The 17,666-nt window shown below is 43.5% G+C and overlaps 1 protein-coding gene across 6 annotated transcripts in view; it reads right to left on the reverse strand.

Annotated features, from left to right (window-relative positions):
* The window catches only part of tom1l2a (target of myb1 like 2 membrane trafficking protein a), a 40,785-nt gene that overhangs the window by 14,570 nt on the left and 8,549 nt on the right, over positions 1 to 17,666 (reverse strand). For 3 of the 6 annotated variants that reach the window (XM_066690234.1, XM_066690232.1, XM_066690230.1), the window contains exons 2-9: positions 15,735 to 15,819; positions 12,163 to 12,241; positions 8,870 to 9,019; positions 5,304 to 5,438; positions 4,966 to 5,136; positions 2,398 to 2,514; positions 1,579 to 1,712; positions 1,012 to 1,060 (exon numbers count right to left, since the gene is read on the reverse strand). In XM_066690234.1, coding sequence (XP_066546331.1) covers positions 1,012 to 1,060; positions 1,579 to 1,712; positions 2,398 to 2,514; positions 4,966 to 5,136; positions 5,304 to 5,438; positions 8,870 to 9,019; positions 12,163 to 12,241; positions 15,735 to 15,819 — 920 coding nt within the window. Of the gene's footprint in view, positions 1 to 1,011; positions 1,061 to 1,578; positions 1,713 to 2,397; positions 2,515 to 4,965; positions 5,152 to 5,303; positions 5,439 to 8,869; positions 9,020 to 12,162; positions 12,242 to 15,734; positions 15,820 to 17,666 lie in introns of all 6 variants that reach the window. The other 3 variants (XM_066690233.1, XM_066690231.1, XM_066690228.1) reach the window with 1 other exon arrangement.

The raw sequence follows: 17,666 nt of genomic DNA on the forward strand, positions 1-17,666 counted from the left end.
GGTGGCTGTGCGCAGGGGATGGGTGAACTGAGGGACGTGGGTTCTATGGCCTGTGTGATGGGAGTCAGTACTGAAACTCACACTTTCACCTGGTAAGACAACCTGAACTGAAGCCACAAAAACAGCCCTTGCAGGTCTGTGTGAGGGAGCCAGTAAAAGGGGCAACAGAGACAGAGAGAGAGAGACGGGGACAGGGACAGAAAAAGAGAAAGAAAGAAACAGACAGAGAGAGAGACCACTGATGACAAGATGGTGTGCACTTCAGGTCAGACAGTGAAGGAGATGAGAGGTGGAGGGGGGCAGCATCCTCTAGCTGGTCGAGTCTGGATTCCAGTTAGGGCTGTTGTGTAGGATCTAAAGTCAAAACATGCCATATGGTCTGATGACATGGTGGGGGGGGGGAATGACACCCATATGTGGTCAGCCATGTTTTGAGTTTCACCCATATATGTCTTAGTTCAAAGGAAAATAAATAATAAAAAAAATGAAAAAAACTAAATATAAAATGACATTCAAATGAGGAACTTTCATACTTGCCTGCCTCAGCTAGCCATAACAAAAAAACAAAAAAACAGACAAAAACAAAATTGTAAATAATATATATGCATGTATGTATGTATGTATGTATTTTGCTGCTAACAAGAAACACCCTGCACATGCGACTTAACCCAAACCAGTGCAAAGTAAATTAAGCCTGTGCAACATTACAAAATGCATTAAGAATCCTAAGCCCTAGGGATGAAAACAACAGGAGCAACAAAAACGAAATAACACTCGTCTCCTTGGCTTTATAATGGAAATGCATAACCAGAAGCAGAGAGACATATTTGTGAAATCCTGAAGAGAAAATCTAAATTAAACACATTTGCCTTGGTATAAACTCGGTCATGGACTTAAATGAATGCAAATAATAATTAAAAACAAACACATCTGCAGCATATTCCAACATTTCCCACTAATCCAGCTCTAGTCCACATGTGCTGTATTGCAAGACCCGTGGGCTCCACTCACCCCATTGTTGGCGCCTTGTGCAGCCCTGCCGGACCGATACCTCTCGTACCTGACAACAGAGCAAGAGACGTCACATCAGCTCCTGCACACTTTAATAACAGCCAGGGCACAGCGAGGGTTATCAAAGCAGCAGCATTTGTGAGGGTGTTGGAATGAATTAGAATTAATTGGCATAGGTACATGTAGTAGTAGCTGGTTCACTTCAATTATATATATAATACTTAAATGTACGCAGTTTATAAATAAATATATATATAGCCATGAAGCGCAAACTTGAGCACACGCACAATATTCAGGAAAGGGGAAAAACCATCACTATAAAACAAATCCATACATACATTACAGAACAGGTGGTCAACAGGTGTAACCTCAAACTATCCTTCTAGTTCTTAATTAGAAGCATTCTTAATCACAAGGGCACGGCCTCATCCAACTATGATTTATATGGGGGGTGGAAATGGGACACACAGGAGGCCAGAGGGCTTAATTTGGGAGGGTAACTGGTGATCACGTGCGCCACAGCGGCCCCTTGTGCTCGGAGGGTGAGCCGCAGCCTCGGACACACACCGCTCGTAGCGCAGGAAGATATTGTTGAGGTCATCGTTCACGTGGAGCAGCTCCTCGGTCACCTCCTCGTTGGAGACCCGCGAGATCAGCTCCACGATCCTCTGCTGCATAGCACGACAGGTGCGGTTCAGCTCCTGCAGGGACCGGCGGGGGACGGGAAGAAAAATTCCCTAGAATTAGTTTAATTTAGTGGCAGCAGTAAAGAATTAGCTGCATTGTGAAAGTCTGCAACTCTCTCTAACTCCAGATCACTGGCACAATGGTGAGCCGTAAAAGATTTTGAAATACATTAATGTATTTCCTTCTTTAAAAAGGTATTACTGCACAGTGGACAATTTCACTGACAGTCCAGCAATAATGTCCTGTTTTTGGTTTTCCCCTCCCAATGCACAGTGCCACCCTCCTTTCGAAACTTACCAGGCTTAATCTGAACACGAAACAATGGGCTTAAACCTACAAGCTGGCCTTGAGTCCCCAAACAATATGTGACCAGATACAGCAGTTAGTAATAAACAGATCAAATTATTCTGACAGGAGATTGTTGATCTTTGAAAGAACAGTATTTCTTCTTAGGAAACTAGAGAAAAAGTGACAGTGATCTGTTTATTTTTTAAATGCGCTCAGGATTGCTTTTTAATTCTCACAAATGTTGCCAACAGGCACACACACGTACAAACAGAAAAGACTGGTGGGCTGCCTTGGCCAGGGAGCAGGAGCTGGAGCCCGCAGTGCAACAGTGCCATCTAGTGGACCAGAGTAACATCCACCACCAGAAACAGAATGCTGCAGAAGAGCTGGGAAAATGAACATTATAGTGACCTGCAGGAGCTCGTGGTCGGAGGGGTCTTCCTGTCCGGGCACCATCTCTGTCAGCATCTCTGACATCACTTTGGTGTTTCCACGAACGATGTCGAGCTCACTGCGCAGCCGGGCGATCTACACAGAGACAAATAATCAGAGGGAGGGCACTGAACTCTCGGCCCTAATTCATCCTGATCTGAATTGTCTTGACTTGGGTTTTGCACTGAAGTGTCTTGTGTGCCTTAACAGCAGAACTGAAACAGCTCTCCTTGGCACACTGACTAACCTGGTTAAATGTAAAAAAAAAGGCCTTGAAAGGGTCTTTAAAGCAGTGACTGACTACGACCTTGCATTCGCCATGTAATACATCAACACTGCCCTGGGTGGCCATGCAGCATCGGTAGGATCAATAGCCTATTGATGGCTGCCCCAATTGAGGAGTGCAGCTGTGTGTACGGCCCTTGGGGGGGTTCCTGAAGACAGAGAGAGTGATGAAGAGGGATGGATAAAACTGTATAGATATACAGAGATATGCATAGAAATACAAAATGCCCCAAGCACAAGCAGGAACTAAAGAAAGCTGCAGTACAGGCCTGGAAGAGCATCACCAGGGAAGAAACCCAGCAACTGGTGATGTCTATGGGTTTCAGACTTCAGGCAGTCCAGGGAAATAATTATTCTGTCATCCACCACAGTTGTTTTCCATGGTGTTCAGGGACTTTTGGTGTTCCTGAGCTCACCAGTGCGTTCTTTCCGAATGTACCAAATAGTTGATTTGGCAACGCCTAATGCTTTTGCTATCTCTCCAATTGGTTTGTTTTGATTTCTAAGGCAAAGCTGAAGGCAAAACATCCCAAACACAAGCAGGAACTTAAGACAACTGCAGTACAAGCCTGCCAGAGCACCACCAGGGAAGAAACCCAGCATCTGGTGATGTCTATGGGTTCCAGCCATCAGGCAGTCATTGACTGCAAAGGATTTGCAACCAAGTACTGAAACTCACAATTAAATTCATGATTATGTTAGTTTGTCCAAATACTTTTGAGCCCCTAAAATTGGGGGGACCACATATAAAATGGGTGTAATTCCTACACCGTTCACCCACTTTGGATGTACAGTGATGTACGTTTGCCCACTGACAAAGAAATGATCAGTGTATAATTTTAATGGTAGGTGTATTTTAACAGTGAGAGACAGAATAACAACAAACAAATCCAGAAAAACGCATTTCAAAAAAGTTATAAATTGATTTGCATGTTAATGATGGAAATAAGTATTTGACCCCTTCGACTTAGTACTTGGTGGCAAAACCCTTGTTGGCGATCACAGAGGTCAGATGTTTCTTGTAGTTGGCTACCAGGTTTGCACACATCTCAGGAGGGATTTTGTCCCACTCCTCTTTGCAGATCCTCTCCAAGTTATTAAGGTTTCGAGGCTGACGTTTGGCAACTCGAACCTTCAGCTCCCTCCACAGATTTTCTATGGGATTAAGGTCTGGAGACTGGCTAGGCCACTCCAGGACCTTAAATGTGCTTCTTCTTGAGCCACTCCTTTGTTGCCTTGGCTGTGTGTTTTGGGTCATTGTCATGCTGGAATACCCATCCACGACCCATTTTCAATGCCCTGGCTGAGGGAAGGAGGTTCTCACCCAAGATTTGACGGTACATGGCCCCGTCCATTGTCCCTTTGATGCGGCGCAGTTGTCCTGTCCCCTTAGCAGAAAAACACCCCCAAAGCATAATGTTTCCACCTCCATGTTTGACGGTGGGGATGGTGTTCTTGGGGTCATTCCTCCTCCTCCAAACACGGCGAGTTGAGTTGATGCCAAAGAGCTCGATTTTGGTCTCATCTGACCACAACACTTTCACCCAGTTCTCCTCTGAATCATTCAGATGTTCATTGGCAAACTTCAGACGGGCCTGTACATGTGCTTTCTTGAGCAGGGGGACCTTGCGGCGCTGCAGGATTTCAGTCCTTCACGGCGTAGTGTGTTACCAATTGTTTTCTTGGTGACTATGGTCCCAGCTACCTTGAGATCATTAACAAGATCCTCCCTTGTAGGTCTTGGCCATGGTGGAGAGTTTGGAATCTGATTGATTGATTGCTTCTGTGGACAGGTGTCTTTTATACAGGTAACGAGCTGAGATTAGGAGCTCTCCCTTTAAGAGACTGCTCCTAATCTCAGCTCGTCACCTGTATAAAAGACACCTGGGAGCCAGAAATCTTGCTGATTGATAGGGGATCAAATACTTTATTTCCCTCATTAACATGCAAATCAATTTATAACTTTTTTGAAATGCGTTTTTCTGGATTTTTTTGTTGTTATTCTGTCTCTCACTGTTAAAATACACCTACCATTAAAATTATAGACTGATCATTTCTTTGTCAGTGGGCAAACGTACAAAATCAGCAGGGGATCAAATACTTTTTTCCATCACTGTAACTACCCTCAAATTAAAGATGGAAGTCTACACTTAAAGCACATCGTGATGGTTTCCTTTCAAATCCATTGTGTACAGAGCCAAAATGATGACAATGATGATTATTGACCTAACTGTATGTGTGGAAGGAGGGGAGAGTTCGTACCTGTTCGGAGTTGGCAGTGATGGGTCCGGCGGACACCTGCAGGCTGGGGATCTGCGGGGCGGTGTAGGTCGGGGGCAGTGTGCCGGTGAATGGGGGTGCGGTGCCCACACGGGGCTGGGGCTGGGGCTGAGGGTTGTGCATGTGAGTGGCAGGATCCACCTCCGGCACACCCTGCAAAGGGCACAACTTGAAATTAAAAAGACATGGGTTACCTCGACCGCACTGCCCAGGCCGACCAGCACAAAATCAATCAATCTCCCTCGCTTGCATGTGTTCTGTGTAACTAGACGAGATAATTCTTATTCTAATCTGGGCCCTGCTCATGGCATCACTCCTACCCGCTGTGGTGTGTGGATGGGAGAAAGCGCGTCCAGGTCTGCCATAGGAAACTCGATCCCTTTCCTCTTCAGCTCCTCGTAGATGTGCACCACGCCCGTGAGGTCTGGGCTGCTCCTGAATGCGTCCGCCCAGGCCTGTGAGAAAGAGGCAGCAATGCAGTCACCCAGTCACACCAACTGAGATATGCCTCTTTCACACTAGCATCCTCTATTTGGGTTGAGCCTACCCAGGTTACGGCACGGCACATGGCTTAAGTGGCTTAGCAAAGGAACGTACACTGGTTATCATTTCTGCAAGTTATCTGGATAACAGTGCCACATAAACATTACAAACTGGATTGATAATTAATTCAGAGAGATCTTCTAATCTGCACTGGTGGGTGTTGACTGCAGGGTTTGGAGTTGAGTGCCAATCTGTCTGGAGCTACACTGTAGGAACTGCCTGAAAGTTTGAAAGGTGGGCAAAGTACCCTGAACATGCCTGAGTGGGGGGGAGGGGCCTCCATGCACCATGCAAATATTCTCCATCTGGGAATGTACTTTGCAAGGCTGTGCCCTCGCCGTGCCAGCGTGCCAGTTACAGTTCCCCCTATGGCTTTCTCTGCCCATCTTGCAATACTAAATCGGCCTAACCGTGCTGAGCTTCTTACATGTAATAAGATTAGCCAACGTGGATGTCATACTGTAGGCGGGGACCAGCAGCAGAGCGTGAGAACCGATAGGCTCCCTGGGGGCACCTTTCCCACCTACATGGGCGCAGGTACTGATTAACCAGAGAGGATGGGTTTGGTACAGGTGTAAACACCAGCTATGTCCACCAGGGGGCCGGCAGCACTGACACTAGCTTGTTGTTTGTTAAGACAACAAGATCCTGGGCTCCCGAAGGGCTCAACCAAGTAAGACACAAAACACACAATCAACACCTGCTTAAACGTCCTAAATTAGCATCCAATTCTTTTTTATTTTTAATTTATTTTTTATAATTGCTGCCAGTGAGAAAACATCCCCAGTCCCAAAGTTCTTGAGAAGAAATTCAGTTTGTATAAATAATCTCCAACTCAAGGAAAGCGAAGAGTGCACTTGTCACCTGAGCTGCTGCAGGTAACCCGAGACAGACACGGGGCTGCTGTCTATAGCCTCCACTGCTCTGGCACACCTGAGCAATACAACTCATGCGCCCTAGGCCTCTGTGTGGGTAGACAAGACAGGACCACTTACCAGCTGCAGCCTAACTTCTGAATAGATTTAAACAAGATGGTGTATGAGTTCGAGTCACTACGGGTTGTGCATCAGCCAATAGTCATACGCTGGGTCTGTTGTGGGAATGCTTGTCAACTTGTTTTTGACAGATAAAACATGCAGATGTGCCTGTTGATTGCCAACAGAATCCCCCACATACAGAATCTCTAAATCTCTGCCATGCCATGCCATGCTCTCCCCCACAGGCAACCCCAAGCCGACATAGTTAACATTCCTGACAGCGCAGGCGTTCAGCATTCACAAAGCGCACGGATGGACTGAGAAACTGCGTCTCTCGCGACACTCGCTTTCAAAATGAAAAGAGCAAGTGCACTCTGTCTGACAACACGGGCGGCTACTGTTACACTGAGCAGCAACAGATTGCGTGCCTTGCATTATGAATGAAGTAGATAAACAATGGTGTGAAGTGGCTCTACTTGCTACCTGTGCAGAAGGTAACAAGGTCCTTTTGTTGATAAAGACAAAGAATGAGGTTTTGAATTGAAAACCACTGGCATTCTCCATCTCCTCATTTCTGGACCCTCTGATCTGGAACCTGACTTTTCATTCAAATAGCAGGTCACATTGGCAGTAATTATGACAGTTACAGTGAGGGAAAAAAGTATTTGATCCCCTGCTGATTTTGTACGTTTGCCCACTGACAAATAAATGATCAGTCTATAATTTTAATGGTAGGTGTATTTTAACAGTGAGAGACAGAATAACAACAAAAAAATCCAGAAAAACGCATTTCAAAAAAGTTATAAATTGATTTGCATGTTAATGAGGGAAATAAGTATTTGATCCCCTATCAATCAGCAAGATTTCTGGCTCCCAGGTCTTTTATACAGGTGACGAGCTGAGATTAGGAGCAGTCTCTTAAAGGGAGTGCTCCTAATCTCAGCTCGTTACCTGTATAAAAGACACCTGTCCACAGAAGCAATCAACCAATCAGATTCCAAACTCTCCACCATGGCCAAGACCAAAGAGCTGTCCAAGGATGTCAGGGACAAGATTGTAGACCTACACAAGGCTGGAATGGGCTACAAGACCATCGCCAAGCAGCTTGGTGAGAAGGTGACAACAGTTGGTGCGATTATTCACAAATGGAAGAAACACAAAATAACTGTCAGTCTCCCTTTGTCTGGGGCTCCATGCAAGATCTCACCTCGTGGAGTTTCAATGATCATGAGAACGGTGAGGAATCAGCCCAGAACTACATGGGAGGATCTTGTTAATGATCTCAAGGCAGCTGGGACCATAGTCACCAAGAAAACAATTGGTAACACACTATGCCGTGAAGGACTGAAATCCTGCAGAGCCCGCAAGGTCCCCCTGCTCAAGAAAGCACATGTACAGGCCCGTCTGAAGTTTGCCAACATCTGAATGATTCAGAGGAGAACTGGGTGAAAGTATTGTGGTCAGATGAGACCAAAATCGAGCTCTTTGGCATCAACTCAACTCGCCGTGTTTGGAGGAGGAGGAATGACCCCAAGAACACCATCCCCACCGTCAAACATGGAGGTGGAAACATTATGCTTTGGGGGTGTTTTTCTGCTAAGGGGACAGGACAACTGCGCCGCATCAAAGGGATGATGGACGGGGCCATGTACCATCAAATATTGGGTGAGAACCTCCTTCCCTCAGCCAGGGCATTGAAAATGGGTCGTGGATGGGTATTCCAGCATGACAATGACCCAAAACACACAGCCAAGGCAACAAAGGAGTGGCTCAAGAAGAAGCACATTAAGGTCCTGGAGTGGCCTAGCCAGTCTCCAGACCTTAATCCCATAGAAAATTTGTGGAGGGAGCTGAAGGTTCGAGTTGCCAAACGTCAGCCTCGAAACCTTAATGACTTGGAGAGGATCTGCAAAGAGGAGTGGGACAAAATCCCTCCTGATATGTGTGCAAACCTGGTGGCCAACTACAAGAAACGTCTGGCCTCTGTGATCGCCAACACGGGTTTTGCCACCAAGTACTAAGTCGAAGGGGTCAAATACTTATTTCCCTCATTAACATGCAAATCAATGTATAATTTTTTTGAAATGCGTTTTTCTGGATTTTTTTGTTGTTATTCTGTCTCTCACTGTTAAAATACACCTACCATTAAAATTATAGACTGATCATTTCAAAATCAGCAGGGGATCAAATACTTTTTTCCCTCACTGTAAACCTTATGTGTACTGTATGTTGCCATGCTTTTGTGAGGCTGCTTCACTATATCTCTCCACGCTGAAGTAGGAATTCACTTTTGGTTTGCTACAGTATTATCATAGGATCCTGCAGTAGACCTATAGGGGGTGAGGGGGTGTGTGTGTTCTGCTTACCTGGATCAAGGCCAGCACTTTGTCCTGCACTATGGTGGGAGGGTTGCTCTTGGGAGAGATGATCTTAACGAGGACACCATCGATAAAGTCCCGATTGGCTACCAAAACATGGAAACGATGGCCACAGTTTTTCACACAGGTCTCCAGAACCTACAGGAAGGAGAAGTGGGGAGCACACAATATATTATTAAATTAAAGTGGCTTTGTCATTGAAGATAATATTATTATTATTAGTTATTTGTTTTTGTCCGACTCCTTCACCCAAGACAAATTACAAGGCTTACAGGAGGGATATATAAATCCATATGTAATGTACAATTAATTGTACAATTTTATGTACAATACCATATTTAAAATGTGTCATTATTACCCCACATTACACAACAAGTGCATTTGTTGGATTACAATGGATTATGGGTAACACACACACACACACAAAGTGATTCAGCAGAAGCCACGCAGGGTAGTACAGCATTCAGGGGCTGGGCAAAAATAACTGCTGCAACCCAGCACAAGACAACTAGTTCTCAGCTAGAACAGAGTGATTTGCAGGAGACCATTACTGGCCGGTGGCTTCAATGGTGTTCACGTCATTCCGTTTGGCAGCTCTCCTGACTTCAACAGCAAAACAGAGAACATCTTGTCTTCTGCATAGACGAGACCCAATTCTCTGCCAGTGAGGACAGGAGGTCCCACATTCTGCTGCACCTTTACAAAAGCACCGTTCACATTTACATACAAAGCCAAGGGGGGAAAAAAAATACACTGAGAAGCAACATCCTTAACGAGGTCTGAAACCTCCAGCGAAGTCTTCGTGACTTCAGCTAATGACAGTGCAGGGAAGAGCAGTGCCAATCTGTCTATCTGCTGCATATACAAAAAAGGCTTTCATTTAGGGCAGTGGCCAGACACTGACTGGGCAGGGAAATAACTGCACACGGGGTTTTCAAGCAAGGGGGCTGGTGCATTAAACTAGGGCCCGACAGATGTATTGGAGCAGAGATATTATCGGCCGCTAATGGCCTTACATAAATATCTGTATCGGCACATATTCCACCGATATATTTTATCAAACTATTGGCTAAATATTACCATAAGACTTCAGCCAATAAATAAGTACATGTTTATTTGGTTTTAAAGTTATTATAATTATTTACCATTATTTTTTAACAGTTATGGTGCTTTAGTTTTCGCTGGAAGCTTACGACTCCACAGTGATTTTCATGCGCACACTATTAAGCGCCATGGTGAAACAAACACTCACCTACTAAGAAACATGGGGCTCAGAAACCAATAAACATGTGTTTTACTAAAACCCTCCTAACCAATAGAAAGTACTTTTGAAAGCTGTGCAGCATTTGAGTATCCATGGTTTTGATTATTGTTTGACTGAAGATTACCGTATACTAATAGCATAGAGGCGCATTACCCTTTTAAATGAACAGTTAATTAAACCGCTTTTAAAAATTCACAATAGGAATTAAAAAAAAAAAAAAAAAAAACTATAAATGTTCGCTGAAGATGTTCACTGGATATCAGCAAACAAAAACTAGCTAGCCAGCTCAGATTTCAGTAAAACATCTAAAAATCAAATGTGAAAAACATCTCTCAGACAATGTTGGATAAAACTGAAACTATACATATTATTTATATAACTGTTTAATTGTGTTTTGGCTATGATTCGTAGTGCAATACGTTTAACATATGTATTAAATAAGTTACACTTTCGAGGGCATTTTTAAAATACATTTTTAAAAAACAAATACAGCTGTGCTGTGCTGTGCTGCCTGCACTATAACCTGCACCTGTGTGATCGGCAGTATTGAGCACTGAGCAGGACTTGTGAACCTGAGACAACCTGATGCGTGTAAAATGCAAATATAAATTAGACCAGCACTTAACACTATCATAGTATTTGCTGAAATGTGTAGAACATGCACATTTTTCTATTTGTGTGTGAAATTGCCGATATACATTGGTCTTTGTTCAAATGTATAGAAAATGCATATTTTTAAATTGTTCCTTTATTCCACCTTATTCTAATGTATTTAATTTATTTTTAGAATGTTTGATTTGTGGTTGTTATTTATGATGGAAATTAATGTTACATTTATTATGTAAAAATCCTGCCTTCAGTGCATATTTGACATAATTTCTCTCTGACAGGGAGAGATCTGAGAGATCCATGCTAGAAAAATGTCTGTTTTGCATGCACACAAAGAAAAAGTAAATATTGGCAGATATATCGGTAATCAGGAAATGTAGCTTGACAAATATTGGTATCAGACCCAAAAAACCTGTATCGGTCAGGCTCTACATTAAACAGAGCAAAACTCAAGAGCAGAGATGAAGTACCTGAATTAATTTTATGGAGGCACCAAACCCTCTGCAATGCTAAGAGAAGCCACCTTCTTATATTTGAGACCTAATTCCTTCTGCCACTCAAGGCAATATAGGTTAAAGTTACTGCAATCGCATTAGAGGTCACGCTTCAGTTTCAAAACATCAAACCGGATAAGATAACTGGAAATGCGCAGCGTAGCGTTAACTGATACAACAAGGCTCTTTCGTCCGCACTGGTGAGCTACACTGGTTGCACAACAGTAATTCAGGGTCGATATACCCTGTTATTACATCACTGGAGTCCTCTGTACTGTAGGACTGCTACCTTCATATGACTGATATTGCTTTGCTTCTCCACTGACCACCCTCGGACCCGACTGCATTAATCTCGCCGACAGTCTAATCCACACTCTCTAAACCCCATGCCAAGTTATAGGTCAAAGCGCCAAAAGCAAGAACAGAAATGTCCAGAGAAAACATGAATACATGTAGCGAAGGAATTAAAAAGCATATACAGTTGAGTGGGACAACAATAGATGTGGCACAATAGTCAGAAGGCAGGAGGCGGGAGGGCAAACTGCAGGCAAGTGTGAGTGGGTCAATGAAGCGCACAGTGTCTCTTCACTCATTACAACTTACAGACTTCAAGTTGGATGTTTTTCTTGTTTGTTTTTTGGTTCGTTTTTAAGACAACAGACCAGTCTGCCCACCGGAGCATGTCCTTCTCATAAACTGTTCCCAATCTGATTGGGATTAAGATTAACTTTTGAAAGAGCAAAGACTTGTAAATGTCCTCAACCTGGCTTGGCAGAGTGTGGCCAAATGCACAGAATGTACACTTTACTGCTTGGCTACTACTTTCCCTCAAGGCAGAACTGTGCTATCTTGCTCTTTGTGGCCACACACACACACACACACACACACACACACACACACACAGACAAACTTACTGTCAGTGCCAGCATCACTTCCCGATAATTCCTGTTTCCGTTCAGCCTCTTCTTCACTGCCCTGATGGCATCCTTGGGACTAAAAGACAAGACAGAATACATGAAATACATAGTAATAATAAAAATAATAATAATAATGAAACCAAGGATCAGCTTCGAACACCTGCAGTGCTAAATCAGATAGACGGACTTCTGCAGTTGAAACTGTGCTGAGGGGAAGAAAGGTCCGATTTTTCTACAACCATCAATCAAAAGGCCAAATAAATAAATTGTGTACCAATATCATATTGGTTTTTCTGTTCTCCCAGTTTGTTTGGCTAACATACATAATTGTTTTTTGTTAATATCCTTTCATTTGAATAGTTAGTGACACATCCCATTCCCTCCCAACTGAAATCTGCCATACATACACGACTTGGGAAAATCGACAGAACAGGTGGAAGCGTGTCTGTGATGGCGTTTTCCTTATCAGTTTCCCCTAGAAGGTAGCAAACTATCAGTAAGGGGTAAGCCAGCTGTGACAGACAAAAATGTATTATTTTAATGACGAACAGACAACCATTAACAGGCTTCCGGAAAGGCAAGAGACTTGATTATTGATCAGACAGAGACGGCACCTTTAGGAGAGCCGTTAAAAACACACCAGGATGTTTAATATGGCTGTACATTTTTAGATTGATCGCTTCTGGAACTGGAACTGGCCTGAAAAAGAACAACCCACCTTGCCTGACTATTATTTTCAAACAACCTCAGCTCTGTACAAAGTGAATATGGTAGCGCATTAATAATTAACTGCGTGCTGAACTGGGTGCGGAGGGCTTTCTGTAGCACTGCTCTCTGGCTGGAAAAAATACAGAAGAAGGGGTTTTGAAAAGGCAAATCCATTAACTTTATGGGGCTATAAAAGCAGGCGGTCCCGTGGCGACTCTCGACTGGGATCGTCACGGCTGTGGAAAGCCAGCTAATGATTTTTCTTATGGTCTTCTCTTGCATTTAGCTCCACACAGACAAAGCAAAGCAAAAGATAGCGGGGAAATGTTTCAATTCCTATTGGAGGTCCATGGGGAAGGGGGGGTGGATAGAGTAGGGAAGAGTCGATGATCAGCAAAGAAAAGACAAATCAACATTTGAATTTCAAATCGGAATTAAAATTAAAAAAAAAAGTAACCAAAAAAAAGTTGGCAAATCCCTTCTCGTCAGGATTTCCCAGCCCTGCTGCACAGCCTCCTTTCCTATGTGCTCACTGGTCTGCTTGATCCACAGCCAATGCTGTTCGCCAGTCAGGAGACAAATGAATAAATAAATGGATTTTCACGGTAAATTTGTACCCGTTACTGCGCTATAGGAGTCCGCGTGCAAGTGATGGAAGATGTTAAAATTGCCAGGAGTGACCGCTGCTTATTTCCCGCTGCTGTGGGGACAGCTCTATCAATCTTGTTACAGCTGACGAAACCCCGTAAGAAGTAATTTATTTTTTCTCTCTCTCTTTCCACGCGGCCCAAGTGCCGAAAATCTCCCAGCAGCTATAAATCACTCTCCCAGCTCTCTGCATGGACAGTGCTCCCACTATCCTGTTGTGGCAGATGGTCCTTTTTCTCATTACACCTAATTGCCTAGTGGAACAGAAGGGCACCTACACACCATTAAAAAAACGGTTTAGTTAAAGCCAAATGATAGGGTCTTGCCGATTCATTGTATGTGCCGATTTAAAATACCATTTCTTACTGTTAATTGGGGGGGTGGGGTTCAGTCAATACGCATGATGTCAAAGCTTGAGGAAAGCGTTTTTTTTTTAATGCTGAAAAAATGTAAAACACCTGTCCACCATGCAGCAGTCAGGGAAAGAGTTAAACATGCACTGCAAATTGAGACACTGACAGAAGGAGTCTGGCACCAGTGATGGAAGATGCAATGTTTCTTTCATCTTAGACTTATTTGTGGGCTTCCTTTTGTTGGAAGGCAAAACAAGAATGACAAAAAGCAGCAGAGCTGGGGAGTTCTCTTTCCCCCAGAAGACGACACCATACAGGTTCAAAGAGGACCTGCAGCAGAAACAAAGATCACTACCACCCACACTCAAAAACTGGGTGTCGTGGATTTCATGAATATGGCTTTCCAGGGTGTAATGTGGTCCTGGCTTTGCCACCGACTCAGGGCAAGTTACTGAAAACTCCTTGCCTCCGTCCTCAGAACGAGATCAAAGGGCAGAATGTGATGAGAGCCTGACTTTACACCACTCCAGAAAGATCAATTCCATCGCCAAAACGCACAACCTTACAATGCACAAAACATAAGCTTTGAGGGTTAATTTATTAGGACTGATTTGTTTTTATTCAAAGACTGAGTTATACACCAGACGCAAAATTAATTCCAGCTGCATAATGAACCTTAACTCTTAGTGTTCCCCTAGGTGCTCCTTGAATACATCAGAGTCAAAATACTAGTTAAGGAGAGGCTGCTGGTTTTAATACCCAAGTCATTCAATACTTGAGGTAATGTATTCAATGGGCCATCAAAGTATCTGCAATTTCTGGGCTGCAGTGTTTCTGCCTGGGGAGGAAGAGAGGGATAAGGCTGATTATAGCAGGAGCATAAGGATTTCAGCAGTGCTGCATCTTTTGAAAGTCTCTCTCTGAAGTGACAGTCGCTGAATTGCCAGACTTCCTCAGGCCGTTCATGATTTCAGACATTTCAATCTGGGAGTGGAAGTGTGTGTATGTGGGGTTCTGAAAGATCCCCCAAAAATAGTGCTACCCCCATGGCCCAGTCTTCATGGCTTACCTTTGGGGACAAGACAGTAGTGAAACTATGACATGCAGACCCACATAAAGGCTATTATATGTGCGTGAGTTTCATGACTCTGTGTGTGGTTGTATGTCAGTGTGAGCGTTCAATATATTACCAAAAGTAGGCAATTCGGCGATGGTATTGAACTGTAATGATATGGATAGGCTGTTTTGTGTTAAGGACACAATGATCAACAGTTTATATTGCGATTTTCTGAACCACAGTGTATGGTCAGCACTGAAGGAATTTTAGTGAGCTGCTGTACATCTCCCAACCTACCTGTAACGCACCTATACTATAATGCAACATTTAATTTAATTTATTCCGTTTGCTTGGGGCAGCGTTCAACTTCCAACATAAATTAACACATATAAGACATTGATAGGTACACAAATTTAGCTAAGAGCTACTTTGCAGCAGTAGTCCCAAGGTAGATGAGAACCAAATAAAGATAAATGGACAATCTGCTGCAAAACACACAATACAACTTACAGGTATTGTAAGGAAAACAATACCCCTCCCAATTATTTTTTTAGAATAAAATCCCAGGTGATTATAAATCCCAACTGATGACATGTTTGTTTTGATTTTAATTATGCTTTGTCCGTTGGGAGTGGAAGACAGCGGTTCAGGCAGAGTAGTGCAGAAAAGAAGTATCAACTTCAATCCATGAGAACACTGCTGGGAACTTTATAGGAGAATCGGGAAGCTGGGACTTCAAGCTCAGACCCCACCACTTTCTTGCTACACTGTGTGTGTGTCACCCTGTATGCCATGATGCTCACCCTTCCTCCGTCTCATTGATGATGTCACAGATCTCCATGTTTAAAGTCCAGTCCTCGCTCTGGAGGGAGCCGTCCGTAGCTTTTTCTGGAGGGGGGGGGGTGGAAGAGGGAGGAGCAAATATATATTTAAGTAAACAAACAAACAAACAAACACACACAGGCACCACATACATAACAGGCAGCTAATCAGACTCAACTTTTATTTGTTTTTTATTAAAAGGTTTTTTTGGGGGGAGGGGATTGGATTGTAAAGACTCGCTTAATACACAGGCTGCTAGCTCATGCTGCATGGATTTGGAAGGCATATGGACAGAGCCGGCTTTTCACTATGCTGGGAAATCACTGCCCTTCCAACATACTGCAGATTACATCTCTGTAATTATTTAATGTCCTTTGGTGGGAGTGTGGGGTCCTTATAGAGAAAACAGAAAACTGTGTAGACAACCCACAGGACTTCACACATCAGCAGTGCACTCATCTCAGAGCATCTATCAATACCTTCTCGAAACTCCCCTCTTCACTTGGCAGCCACTTACCCAGCATGCATCGCTCTGCTTTGCAGCCTATAAATGGTCACCACAAGTGCTGTGCAACTTCACTTTTGCCCACAAAGGAAAATCATATTGTATTGTAACCCTGCAGCTCATTTCCTGTAATTGCTGTATCCGGTACTATGTAACTTTTCAGTTGCATCTATGCTAATGAAACAAACCGTGTGTTCGAAGATGAGTCTTCATAGATGAAAGCAAAAACCAAACCAATAAAATGTAGTAAATAAGTAAATATACTGCTGCATGCTAGTCATGTCATACACCATTTTATTGAAATATAAACCAGAAAGACCAATTCTCAGGAGGTGCCAGGTGCAGCTGTACAGTAAAGTGCAATACAGGGTGGTGGGATGCATTCAAGCTGCAGTTGTTCTGACCTATTTGTAGTTAAATTTAGCCGCGCGCACCACCACGGTCTGTCATTGTCCCATCTGCTATTCCTTCCCACCTGTGCTCACGCCAGCCCAGACAGCTGTGGTCCTTAGAGAGACCACTTGCTAACTGGACAGGCCCCCGTTGCTGCAGTCTGACCACAGCCCAACCAGGAACCGCTGTCCCCTCACCTAGAGGGTACCGTTTAAACTCTATGCCTGGAGAAATGCTACACAGAAACCCTACACAGATTGGGAGAAAACAAATGAGGAGGGAGCAGGGTATCTGCACATTTTTTAAGTACAAATTGAATGACATTTAAGACCTTTTTAATACCTCTAAAAGGAAAAAATAATACCTTTACTGCAGCAAAAGAAATCAACAAACTAGACTACAGTATACACCTGTATACTGTATTGAGCTGTATGGAATTTTAATAACAGAAATATTCAGTGCACATTAGCGAACATAACTGCCTTCTCATTAACGAAAATACAACTATGGCGGTAGACCCAGTCCAATGGAAAACAATGTCACCCGGCATTTACCATCAAATAAACAGCGAACGACAATGGGCATTGTACTATTTCAAGTGCTAGCATAGTGCTTGTGCTTTTCAGATTTCATGTGAGAATCCAGTGCTTTACATCCCATTGTCCCAAGTTTGTATGTTTGCGACAAAGTTCACATCATGCCCCATACGAATCGCTGGATGGTTTCAGCCAGCCACGATATTTGTCGTCCTCCAATCATTTCTCATTGAACTTGCATTTACCCATGGCTGAGCTTGCATTGCATACTCATAGTGCCGTGTTCTTAAAGGTATTGGACGTTGCGGAAATGGTCATTGTTGTGGGATATAAAATACCAGTAAAAGACAACATAAAAACTTAAGAAATAGACATGCTCATTCATTCTGCCCCAGATCAAATGTAATGCCCAATTCCAGACATTTTATGACATTTTTAGATTCTAAACTTAAGATGTTTTAAGAATGTTTAAGGATCTG

This window comes from Amia ocellicauda, chromosome 17, assembly GCF_036373705.1.
Source record: "Amia ocellicauda isolate fAmiCal2 chromosome 17, fAmiCal2.hap1, whole genome shotgun sequence".
Lineage (NCBI taxonomy): Eukaryota > Metazoa > Chordata > Actinopteri > Amiiformes > Amiidae > Amia > Amia ocellicauda.